General features: G+C 43.1%; 1 protein-coding gene across 1 annotated transcript; it reads right to left on the bottom strand.

Annotated features, from left to right (window-relative positions):
• Nucleotides 1-676: 676 nt before the first annotated feature.
• AVPR1A (arginine vasopressin receptor 1A) lies at nt 677-6,517 on the bottom strand. The gene is made up of 2 exons (XM_027667950.1): nt 5,302-6,517; nt 677-3,601 (listed from the first exon to the last, which is right to left on the bottom strand). Exons 1-2 carry the CDS (start codon nt 6,320-6,322, stop codon nt 3,318-3,320), a joined length of 1,305 nt encoding a protein of 434 aa, XP_027523751.1. The 5' UTR covers nt 6,323-6,517; the 3' UTR covers nt 677-3,317.
• Between the last annotated feature and the right edge of the window lie 6,981 nt (nt 6,518-13,498).

Raw genomic sequence — 13,498 nt, 5'->3', positions numbered from 1 at the left:
CCAGCCATAAGCTTTTCTGGAGACAAAAGCTTTGTCTTTGCAGTACTGAGCATACATGAACTTGTGTCTCTTGTGATTTCTTGTAGATTTTGGCCATGATGTGGTAATACAGAATTATTTTTTTTCTGAACCAACAATATATTTACCTACAAATTTAAAAAGAAATTAATGAAAAGAAGCTTTCTAGCAACTTATGTTTCATATGTAGAAGAATAAAATCCTTTCCATCTTCTGTATCATCTCCACTATTTCCACCTAATTATTTTTAAAATGCTGCAATTCTGGTAACACCAGAACAAACAACAGAGTGTAAGCTTATCCATTCAATCATGTTTTACATTAGAAGCTGACTATTTAAAATAAAATAAAGTAAAACAAAATAAAATAAAGCAAAAATATCAAAATAACACCTATAGAAATGCTAAGTTACATGTTTTAACAATACTAGCAGCATATAGTCAAAAGCTGACTGCACGTTGCTTCTTTGTTCAGGTCCTTCATGCACTATGTGTAATAGAAAAACATTTTAGTTTTGTTCAGTCCTTAAAGCTTTTAATGGAAACAGCTTATTAAAATTAACAAAGAAATTTTACATTTTGCAAAATATGTATTGTATTACCACATACATTTCTGGTCCTGCAAAATCTAGATAAGCAAAAAAACCCCAGAAAGCTTCTGATCAAACAAATATATAGGTTTATTAGAGCATGTTTCCATGCTCTAATTGTTTTAAACATGCAATGGTTTCACAATTTTTTTATTTCCTTCTGTTTCCATTAGTGTGCCCTCATGATAACTCATAACAGCTGCTAAAAAATATCTCCACAAATGAACAACTGAAAAATATGGGCTGTGCTATCCAGTGCTACAATTATGTGAAAAATTCAGTATTTGCAAAAGATGCCTGGAAACGAAATACTGTTAAACTGTGTTGTCAATTTAATTAGAGAAAGCCTCAAGTGTAAGCGTAGATTTTACAACATATTTAGAAGAAACTAAAATTCATAATTTTGAGTCTGTTTGCTTTAATACATACATTGGCCATTAGCTCAGTTTTATTATCAACATCATTCTTCATATGTTTTCTCATTATCTTTTCTGTTTGAATATAAAGCCTAATAGAAAAACAATTCAATTATGCAAACATGAAAATTCTGTTAGTACAGCTAATTGCTTTTTAATAGATTTCATGTACAAAGAAAGTAGTAGCACTAAGAGAAAACTAGGTAAAGGATAATGTACTTAATTTGAAACACTTGCAATTTCAGTTACTGTTAATTACCTACTTGCAAAATATATGCAGTACATATAATGTGCACAAGTATACACACACAACACCATTGCATGCATTTTTCGGACTTAAATACAACTTTAGGTTCACAAACCTTCGTCCAGAACTGGTGAGAGATGTAGTCACATTTGTGTACTAAAGGTGGTCAAAAAGATAGTCGTTAAATATAAGCTATTCCACCATGCTGTCCTCTGGGTTCTAGTGTTTTGAACAACAACAAAACATTAGACGAGATTGCTGTCCTGAAGAACAAAAAATGCTAACAAGAAAAGTAGAGAGAAGAGACAAGATTTTCTTTAGTGACTACAAAATCGATTTTTTTAAAAACTTTTTTAGCTATAATATTCCCTATTCTTTGACCAGAATAGTCAATTATATGTGTGGAAGCTTCTGGACTGGATAACAGGTTTAATATGATCTTATCCTGCATCTAGCTCTATTAATTTCTGCTGCCGTTATTGGGACAGGCATGGGGACTATTCTCAGTGAAAGCCTCATGGTGACCCCATTTTTTACTCTCCTCAAGCAATTAGAAAAGCAATCTTGTTAGGTTTTGGTGGGAAAAAGAGAAACCTGCTGTTGAGGTTCCTCCTTGCATGCATGTTATGTAGCCAGGTACATGTTCCACTGCTCCAGCAGCAGGAGAACACCTGGATTTCAGGATCCAGAGTGCTCAGGAAAATGGAGAAGACGGGTAGTTGTACTTCTCAAAATGATCCTCAAGACTTAAAATCACAGCAAAACTTATCCAAGGAGCTTCAAAATCCAACCTTAAGATAAATTACAGGCTCCACTGAAAGACTTAACAGGTTTATTTAGCATCCGAATGAACTACAGACTACTTGGCATGCATTGTAGAGAAAACAAGCACACCTTGAAAGCTTTGTAATTAGCAAATGTGTTGTGATTAATTTTTATTGCACTTTACTGCCAATTTTTATTGTTGTGATCTGGTAATTAAAAAAAAAAAAGAAAGAAAAGACAAACCAACAACATTGACAATTTTTATATGTTCCCTCCTTAAAACTAAAGATAAGAAGACTTGTAAGTTTCATTCTCAGATCTCTGTCTTGGAATATACTGGTTCTATGGCTCTTACCAAATGCCACACTCTACTGAATTGATGGGGTATTTGCTTGACAACCAAATGTGGCTTGATCCTAGCTTGATCTTAGTGAAGAAGAGAATATGCAATTCTTACCCATAAAGCATGTTGTCCTGGTATTCATTATGCATTTTCTTGGTATATTTATTTGTAACAATGCTGAGCTAGTCATAGCTTGTCATACTTATTTATCAATATATTTTTCAAATTAGTTTAAAAAAATGAAGGTAGATGCAACAACACATACACACACACAAATATATTGTAGAACTTACATCAACATGAAGGGAAGAAGAAATGTTATCATAAAAATGCTCACTCACCATACACACACATACATTGACAATACTAAAGGATTTGTCTTCAGTAGGGCTGTTAAATTTCAGTATCTGAGAATTGCTGGATCTTTACAAGATAAAGCAGTATGAGCAACTGAATTTCAACAACTCAGAGTCTGTCTAACCACGTTCTTTATCTGGACAGCCAGGACTTTTTCCCACCTTCTTTCTTTTTGTGTTTAATACTAATCTGTAGTCTTGCTCATATTGTCTTCTTTCCCTGTGACTTCATCTGACAATCATGAGAAGATTTATGCATTAACACTACAGAGTGGAGCTACCCCAAAACATGACAAGTCTACTATTTTTACTGCTTTAAACAGTAAGCAAACAATGCACTTATTATTTTAGAAACAGACAAAAAATTAAAATAAATTCTATTTAAAAAAATAATCGCTTTATTGTTGTCGTGCCTTCCTTATCAGTTGCCCAAGTTCTAAATATCTTTCAGAAAATAATTTACATGCTGCAGGATAGCTTATTGAGCAAGGCAGCATGTTAGCCATGTTAGTCATTCCTTGGTACCGTGACTGGTGCCTTTGATAGGCATAAAGTGTCATGCCTTCCTGCCCCGCAGCCTGTCTCATGTTGGAATGGGAATGAAGCTCGTTGATTTAGAGAGGGGCATCTCCCTCCAGGTGTTTAGGCTGTGGGTTGGGCTTCTGTTGTTGGTGAAAGAAGTCTGTCGCCTGCTATTGCTGTTTGAATCTTCTTTACTCAGCGTTTGCTTTATTTTTTGACAGCAAGGGAAGCTCTGTATGCAGTCTTGCAGGAGGTGCCCACTGAAGAACATGTAGATCCATGGGTTACAGCAACTGTTCAGACTGGCCAGCAGAGCCGTAACAGTAGTTGCAGTGTTTTCAGAATCTGGGGAGGGGGGAAGAAAGACATTTAATCATCAAAAGAATTTGCACCATCCAGTCAATTGCTTCATTAACTGTTGGATTTATTTTCCTAAATATTCTAGTTCTAAAAGTTGAGCTGCAGCATTTGAAATGAGTAATGAGAACATATTCAGGAAAGTTCTTATTTATGTAAGGCTGCCATTGAAGTCAATGGGAATTTGTCTGAACAGACTTCAAAAAGCTGTGACAGAATAATTTATGGCGTAATCCATCCAAAATATTGCTTTAGTCCCATTTCCATTGATGTGTATCCATGTGTTGATAAGCTCATACTTTAAATATTGAACAGTTTTTATCCAGAACCCTGGGAGACAATGGCAAAATTCCCACTAGTTTCCCACTGCTTTCAATAACACTGAATTTTGCTGTATACATCATCACGCTGAAAAGTGTTGAATGCTCAACTGACTACCGGCTTGTTGATCAAATCTGGATTTTGGAGATTAAACGAATTTTACCTAAGGGAAAATCGAAGTTAGCACTGTGCCATGAAAATGCTGTTGTCTTCTACCTTCAATAACTAGTTGATAGTTAGATCAAATACTCTAAATATATATTTAGTCTAACCACTTATTAGTGATCTTTCTTTGTAATTATGGAATCTCCAAAGAAGTGTAATTGCTGTGTTATGCAGTTCCATAGATTTAAAGAATCTTCAAACAAATCTAGCAAATACCCATCTATTCAATTAGGTTTCATTTCTTTTGAAGTAAAAAAAAAAAAATCTATTTGCACACCACAAGCCTTTAGGCTTGACTTTAGTCCCATGCTAGAGGCAATCAATGCTCTCACTACAATAATTAATTATAAGCAATAATTTGGGTATATTTAAAAAAATAGAAAACCTATGAATTCCAACATTTCGATTTACTTCTTTCTCATTATGAGGAAAGAGGGTATATGGTGCCTGCCATATAATGCTGCTTGCTCATTACCTATGTAATAGCATTTAAACTCATGAATTATTTTTAGCCATATTTAACAGTGGGACAGGTAACTCCAAAATCTGCATTGCCACTGATTCATGCAAACTGGTGACTGACTAAAGGGGCTACTCAGAGGTGGCTGCCCTGCAGAGAGGAAGGGTTCAGGGTGCACTCAACCCCATTATTAGATAGCAGATACAGAAATAAAGGCATATAACTGCTCCTGACATATATGTGTATATGCTCCACAGTAACATAAAACGTTTCTTAAGTTTTCATATCGGCAGCTTCAAACGGACGAAAATGTTGCTGGCTCAAATTATGGCAGCAAATATTTGCCATTTTCCATTCACTCGCTTTGCTCTGGATGAGAACCCAGCGGCTGCTGCTTCTCCTTTCCGGGGGCCCAGCTGCTCCCGGGACAGGTCGAGCCGAGAGTCGCGACCGCCGCCGTCCCCGGCGCCGCCAGGTCCGCGAGTACGAGAGGTGCCGGCGGGGCGGCCCCGAGGGCTGTCTCACCTGCCCGCACAAGGGCGTTCAGCCGCTATTCCCCGGCGGGAGAGGGGCCCGTTCGGCCGGGCGGCGCCGAGAGAGCGCGCCCCGGTCCCACTCTCCACTTCGCGCCCCCTCTCCCCCAGGCTCGGCTCAGGAATGTGCAGCGCCCGGGACAGCCGGCTGCACCCCCGGGGGACCCTAACGCGGGGCGGCTGGTGGGAGAACTGAAGGCGTCACCTACCGACCCAGGGGAATCGCTGGTCCCAGACGGACCACATCTGGATGGTGAAGAAGGGCGCCCAGCAGACAACGTACACCGACACGATAACGAAGGTCATCTTGACGGTGCGGATCTTGGCGCGGGAGATGGTCTTGACGCTGCTGACACAGGGAGCGAGCAGCAGCCCCCGCCGCGGGCCGCCGCTACCCGCCCGCCGCCCGCCACCCGCTGCCACCTCCTCCCCCGACGCCACCGCCTCCCCCGGGCGCGTCTTCCCCCGGACGTTGCGCCAGATGCGGTAGCAGATGAAGCCGTAGCAGGTGATGAGTATGAGGACGGGCGCGACGAAGATGCCGCCGGTGATCCAGGTGATGTAGGCGCGGGGCCCCCAGGGCATGATGAAGTGCGCCCAGCAGTCGTAGACCTGCGAGCCGCGCTCCACCTCGCTGAGGGAGAAGATGAAGTACTGCGGGGTGCTGAGCAGCAGACTGAGCGCCCAGGCCGCCGCGATCATCCCGTACGAGCGCTTGGTGGGCTGCTGCAGCGTCTTCAGCGGATGGCATACGGCGATGTAGCGGTCGGCGGTCATGGCCACCAGCATGTACGCCGAGGCGAACATGCCGAAGACCTGCAGGTGCTTGACGACGCGGCAGAGTCCGTCGGAGCCGTGGAAGCGGTGTGTCACCTCCCAGCAGAGCTGGGGCAGCACCTGGAAGAAGGCCACCACCAGGTCGGCGAGGCTGAGGTGGCGGATGAAGAGGTGCATGCGAGACGCCTTGCGCGGCGTGCGCCGCAGGGCCAGCAGCACGCTGCCGTTCCCCACCACCGCCACCGCGAAGGTGACGGCCAGCACCGCGATCTCCAGCTTCGCCAGCTCCTCGTCCCGCCCGAAGGGGTCCCAGCCGCCCAGGCTGCCGTTGGGAGACCCCGACCACGCCTCGGGGCTGGGGCTGCCACCGCCCGGGTCCGCCGCCCGCCACCGGCTGCCGTTCCCGGGCGAGGGCGCGGCCCGAGGGGAGCCGGCGCCGCCGGCCAGGCGCATGGAGAGGGCTACGCGGAGGGGCCCGGCTCGACCCCCGCACGTCCGCTCGTCCGCCGCCGCCGCCTCCCCGCTCCGGTGGCGCGGAGCGCCGGGCCAGGTGCCTTTATCCTCCCGCCGCGGGAGGCGAGGCGGGAGGAGCTCCCGTGCCAGTGGCTACCCAGAGCCTGAGGCCAGCCCTCTCCTTCCTCCCGCTACCGCCACCGTCCGCTCCGCGCCCCCCCCCCCCCCCCCCCCCCCCCCCCCGCCCCCCCCCGCCCCCCCCCGGCCGCCCCGCCGAGCAGGGAGACTGGTCTCGCCGCGGGACCGGGGCCGCTCCGCCCAGAAGGCTGCGCTGGGGGGAGCGGGGTCCCACACCCTTTCCCGGCCCTCGCGGAGCCCGGCGGGGCGGAGCAGCGGGAAGGGCTGCTCGAGCCGGAGCGGTGCGCCCGCAGAGCTCCCCTACGGCCAAGTAAAGCAGAACTTAGAAGTTTGATTGAGAATAAAACTGTTACCGTAACCGTGCAGAGTAGGTGGAGGTCTGTCAGCATCAGTCTTCACACCCCAATCCAGCTTCTAGCCAAGTCATAGTGGCTTGTCGGTGAGAAGGGCTGGTTTGGCTCTGAGAGAGATTCCATCTGGGCCTTTGGCATTTCCCAGTCATGCTCGGATCAACCTCAGAGAAGCATATGACTGGAAAAAATAGTACAGAGTTTTAAAGCAACCTAATGTTTCTGAAGGTTTCAGGACTTCACATAGGACAATAAATGTCATCCAGATCTTGGCATACAGGTCTAAACCACATATTTCTGCAAGTACAATCAAAATCTCCACATTTGCTAGAGAGTTTCTGGCAGTGAGTCCCTTAAATCCCAGTTTTAAACATGTTTTAGCTGAGGAGTTTTCCTGCTCTTGATAGAGTGAATGAACTTGGTGCAAATTCTGGTTCCATTGCCATGAGAGTGGTTTTACACCCTGATTTTATCAGAATCTGAATTTGATCCTCGTTTAGAAACTCCATCCTTCAGTCACAAAAATTTATAAGATCACAACAAAGAAATATTATGTCAGGTGCCAACCCTACTTTGGTTTTAATCAAACTGTCTGAGTTTGCTGATATGTAATTGCAGTTAAATTTAGTTATAAAAAATGTGGTTTTACAGAGAGAAGAAACAATGGGGAAGAATGAAAGATTAAATCTTACTTCTTTGATTAAAAATGTTTCTAAAAATTTTGACTCCAGAATAGTATCGAAGTTTAAAATAGAAGATTATATGCTTCTGAACGTGCTAGCATTGTGCAAGGCTTTACTCCAGGCTTTTTATCACTTTCTGGGCTTGTTCACCTGTGGGAAGGTGTGTGCACCCACCCCAGTCTATCACTGGGATAGTGATCCTTCCTTCACTTGGGGATTAATGGCAGGAACCTAGGAGTATACCTGCTCCTACAGTGCAAAGAGCTTTTCCATAAAAAACTGCAAGAAAACCCCAAAACCTGGAAACAGAGACAGTAAATGTAGCTGTCCTAAGCTTCTAGTAAACTTATTTTTTTAAACTTGACTTTGTTCCAAAGCCTGATTTTTGTGAATGGTTCAGTGCATTATTTACAGCTTAGTGCCTATTTCATTGTGTTAGACCTGGGAACTGTGCACCACACAACACATCAGCATGTTTCAGGTCAAACAGAGAGGGAAATTAAAGCTATGTATCACAAATCTCACAATACTGCACCACTATCAAGGCTTCTTTCACATTCCTTGCCCGTCTCTCTGACACACTTTTACAGGAGTTGAATACTATGTAAATGAACGGTGTCACTCAGGAAACCCTGCTAACAGGTTTTCTGCTGTGCAAACGGTGTGAGGATTATAAATCTCTCTTCGCTTCTGGGTATGTCATCCATTAACAGAAGAGATGAAACTTCAGGGTTGACGAAGACATAATTTTAACAGCCAGACAATAAGATAAGAGTGGTTGTTCATAATACTATGAGTCTGTCAAGCCCATATCGTCTCAGAAATATTCCTATCCAATCCATACTCTGTTCCTCAGAATAGCATTTATAAAATGTTTCCAGAGCAAAGGGCTGGAAACTCACCTCAGTATCATTGCACAAGGCTTTACCTAGAGATTACTCACAATATTAAGCATGACATTGATAATAATTTTTGCTGGGTTGTATTCCATCAGAAAAAAAGTAATCTAGGGCTAGTCTTTGTGCCTTTTTTTGTTCCATTCTCAAAATTAGTCAATATTGATGTTTTTATAGATAATATATCTAACCAGGCTGTTGCAAAATTTTTTTGTTTCAGCAAAACTAAGTAATTCAGTAGGAGTTTTATTTATATCTAGTAGTTCAAAAATGCCCTCCTGCTCTAGATGTTAAGCAAATTATGGACTCTTAAGGTTTCTATACCAGTTTAATCAGCAACTAGTCTGATCTTGTTTGCTTAATTCTAACAGTATTGGTGTTCTTGAAATTAATCAGTATAATTTTTAGTTTTTCAAGTAGGTTGAGCTTGTTGAGCTGAATGAGAAATGTTCGCCTATCTGACCAGAGTGACCAGACATGGAGAGGGTTCCTCTGCCTGCTGAAATCTGTAACATGGAGATCAACACGGGGGAAAAATTGCAGAATTCCTTTCCAAAGAGAAAAATTGCCACTGGGAAAGCTGCTAGATGAAATGCCCATCTTTGCCCCGTGCCTCACTTGGAGCTCAGCTCGGAGATGAAGGCTCTCAGTAAAGAAAATTGAGATTGCTGTTACAAGAAATCTTTATTTGTTCTCACTAGGCACACAGCTTTCTGTAAAAGTGTCTGAGAATGGCAAGGGTTTCTGGTACATTCTCTGATGCCATATGGGAGCTTAAAGGTTGCCAGATATCTTTGTGAATGTTGAATTCATTGAAGACTGAATGGCTTCTGTCGATTACTCAAAAACTTAACTGAAACATGATCCAATGTGTTGCCAAATGCAGCTGTTTTTTGTTAATCCCTTGCTGTTGTAGTGGTGACTTAAGCTGCAGTCATAGACTCTTCTTCCATGGCAAAAGAAATGCTCTGAGCAAGTCAAAGGCTCAGAATTTTAATACTGATGATGATTTGTATTCTGCAAGATAACCTCAACAAAAAAGTAGGAGTCTTTCTGCATAATCTTTGGGAAAACCGACAGTTTTGAATTGTAGCTACTGGTAGTCAAACCATGATTGTCTGCCAGGTTTTGTGAAGAGTTGCTCTAGTCACTAGAGTTGCAGAAAAGCAATATAAGCAAAAAAAAAGTCAAGCTTTTTAATCAAATAAATCCCTTATGCAGGAAAAGGGTTAAAGCATGGCTAAAAAAAGGAGGCCTGTTTATTTGTAGAGGATTCAACTGCCTTGTTAAAAAGCACATAAACCATCTACACAGATACAAACAGCTGTCTCCTGTGATCTGTCTCCAAGTTCAAAGTATCTGCACTGCTCCCTTTGACCAACACTGTTTAGTAAGGGTGAATTTGAAAGCTTTTCCCAGAGAGCCACAAGACTTAGGTGCTGCAGATCCCAACCTTCAAATTCAGAGCTAGGGGAACCAAGCATGGGAAAAAACCCCATGTGCTGAGTGAGGGACTACTAGAAGCTGGGGTCACCAGGGAGGCAAGCAGATGCCCCATCCATTTGCCATCCCTGGGAAGGAAATGTTATCTGAAGACAGTCAGGAGAACATCTGGGACACAAAGCAGTTTCCTGAAAAAAATGCCTCGTTTACAACCTCTATTGGTCTAGCTTTTTGACTACTAAAACAGGACTAAATGGAGAATTGCCCCAAACTGCCTTCAAAGCAGTTTGCAAGTCTGAATTTGGGGTTCCGGGAAGGCTGTAGTACAAGACCAAGAAATGAGTAAGACTGAGGGCAAACTCCTACTCTATAAAACACAGAATTAACAAATGATCCATAAGAGACAGGAATTGAAGATTAGCCCTCAGGACTCAGTTTGCAAAAGCCCAGTTCATTGTCTGGAAATGTCTAAAAGTGGCCAGGAAACAAAAAGCTTTAAGGTTATGCCCTAAGTTTTCCTTTGCTTGTTAAACTGAAAGTGCATCCAGATTCTGGTATTTGTATACACAGGAAATTGTGTCTGACCACCCCTGTTATACTGTGTTTCTTTCTGTGATGGCATGTCATGGTTTAACCACAGTCAGCAGCTGAGCACCACCAGCTGTTTCCTCAGTCCTCCCTGGTGGGATGGGGAGAGAATTGGAAGGGTAAAAATGAGAAAACTCATAGGTTGAGATAAGAAGAGTTTAATAGGTAAAGCAAAAGCCTTGCATGCAAGCAAAGCACAACAAGGAATTCATTCACCACTTTCCATGGGCAGGAAGGTTTTCAGCCATCTCCAGGAAAGTAGCGCTTCATCACACGTAACAGTGACTTGGGACCATCACTCTGAACGTCCCCCCCTTCTTCCCTGTTCCCCAGGCTTTACATGCTGAGCATGACACCACATGGTATGGGGTCAGTTGGGATTAGCTTCTTATGCATTCCTAGCCCATTTACTGTTGGTGTTGTGAAAAGCATATAAGGCCTTGACTTTGTGTAAGCACTGCTCAGCAGTGAAAAAACATTTCCATTTGCTGAACGTGGTTTTCAGCACAAATCCAAAATATAGCCACATAGAAGCTACTATGGAGAAAATTAACTCTATCCCAGCCAAACCAGCACATGGAGGTTGACTGAAGTGTTCAGGTAGTACTGCAGAGCAGCCTGTGCAGCTAAATGTCACCAGAAGAGGCAGCATGTTGCCCTTTTCCTTTTCCCTCCTTCCCTGCATCCTTGCTGACCTGGCTTGACAGCAGTCAGGGCCTTCAGGATTCGGAGTTTTCAACCATTCCCCTGAAAAAAAGTTAACACAGCAGCTTTCCAGCCTGTCTGGATTTCAAGGCAGTGAAGGAGATGGGCATTTGAAGGGATGATCAGCCGTCCCATGTTTATAACGTTGTGGAAGGAACATAAAAAAAAAAATGGGGAAAGCTCCTGCCTTCCCCATTGCATCACATTACTGAGACTTCCATCATGTCCAAGGCACAATAAAAATCTGTCTGAGATAGTTTAACTAGAGCTTTAGCCAGCAAATATCTCATTAAATCTGAAGTATTAAAATCATCAGGGCATAAATCCACAGATTCATTCAATGCTGTCATTAGTAGAATAAGAAAAATTTAGAACTGAGCTTCCTCACATTATATCTACCTGGTGAAATGGTGTAACCTCAGACTTTCCAGAGCTGAAAGAGACTTAATATGCATTTTGCACTTCTACAGATACTACATCCATGTTTTTGCTTTAAGCACATAATCAGTAGTTTTATCTCTCAGTTCTCTTATTTCAGAGATGTAAAAGGTTCTTGGTGCCTTGAGCCAGTTTCTAAATTACTCATATCTATAATTTCATTCCATCTGTAACCTACTGTGGTGGGCTGATGTTGCCTGGATGTCAGGTGTCCACCAAAGCCACACTATCACTCCCCTTCTTAGGTGGACAAGGGAGATAAAAATATGAGGAAAAGCTGGTGGGTCAAGATAAGGACAGGGGTAGATCCCTCACCCATCACTATCACAGGCAACACTACTTGACTTGGGGAAATCAGTTTAATTTATTACCAATCAGATCAGAGTAGAACAACAAGGAATAAAACCAAATCTACAAAACACCTTCCCCCACCCCTCCCCTCTTCTCAGGTTTAACTTCACTACAGAATTCTCTACCTCCTCCCTGACAGTGTGGATGAGGAATGGGGCTGTGTTCAGTTCATTACATGTCTCTGCTGCTCCTTTCTCTGCAGGACAGGACTCCTCATACTCTTCACTTGCTCCAGTGTGAGGTCACTCCCATGGGATACAGTCCTCCATGAACTTCTCCAATGTAAGTCCTTCCCACAGGCTGCAGTTCTTCATGAATTGTTCCAGCGTGTGTCCCTTTTCATGGGGTACAGTGCTTCAGGAGCAGGCTGCCCCAGTGTGGGTCCCCTGTGGGGTCACAAGTATTGCCAGCAAACCTGCTCCTGCAGGGGCTTCCCATAGGGTAACTATCTCCATCAGGCATTCACTACTTTGGCATGAGGTCTTCCATGAGCCAGAGGTGCCTAAAGCACCTCCTTCCTTTCCTTCTGCAGTGACCTTAGAGTCTGCAGAGTTGTTTCTCACATATTCTCACTCCTATCTCTGGCTGCTCTTCTGCAGGGGGATTTCTCTGCTTCTTAAACTCATTATTACAGAGGCATTTGGCCTCGGCTAGCAGTGGGTCTGTTCTGGAGCCATCTGGTACTGGCCCTGTTGCACACAGGGGAAGCTTCTGGCAGTTCCTCATGGAAGCTCTAACCACCCCCTGTCCTACCACCCCAAACTTTGCCACACAAACCTGATGCACCTACTCTTTCTGTCACTGTGTTAACACCTACCTTCCTTACTCCTAGTGCAAGTTTTGATTTATCAAGACGCAAATTAATAATGGGTTTTGCATTCTCTCCTAGTTAATATACACTAAGCCAAGGCAAAAGAAAATCCGTCACAGAGTTTGGTGTCAAGGGTGATCAGTATAAGCAAAGTGAAATGAACTTTAGGGTTATTCCTGTGGTTTCTTCTCAGAAATTACTTGATATAATGAGATGAAACTCTCTTACAAAAATATTATAGTACTAATAAAGGTTCTCATCAGGTATTTAAGGTATTAGGAAGGAATACAGACAATCTATGCATGACAATTTTTATGAGGAATTTGACTGCATCTGACAATGACACTATCAACTGATTCTAAGAAATCGTGAATTTGTGTAAAAGCTAGTCATTGCACAACATTGCCTTATGCACCCAGAACTATGCCAAGAACACAAAGCATACTGTGTTTGAGAATACACTGGCAGAGCATTACTGCTTCATAATTCTAATGGAAAGACAAAGACACTTAACATTTATGGAATAAAGGTAATAATGCTCCTGTTTATGGCAAAATTTATTTTTGTAGCTATCATTAACACATTCTAAAGCATTTTAAAGTTAATTGATTTTGAAACTCTATGTAATTTTTCTCATGGTGAACATTTTGAAGAGCCTGCTGATACGCAATATTGATGATTGATGCAGAATACTGATGTAACCACTATGTAAAGAAAACACTTCTCAAATCATCTCTACTGAAAATATTGTGGCAGCTGCATTCTCACAAGTT

Source organism: Corapipo altera, unplaced genomic scaffold (assembly GCF_003945725.1).
Source record: "Corapipo altera isolate COAL_440 unplaced genomic scaffold, ASM394572v1 1, whole genome shotgun sequence".
Taxonomy (NCBI): Eukaryota; Metazoa; Chordata; class Aves; order Passeriformes; family Pipridae; genus Corapipo; species Corapipo altera.
Note: the sequence above shows the minus strand (reverse complement) of the source record. Positions and strands in the feature narration are given on the sequence as shown.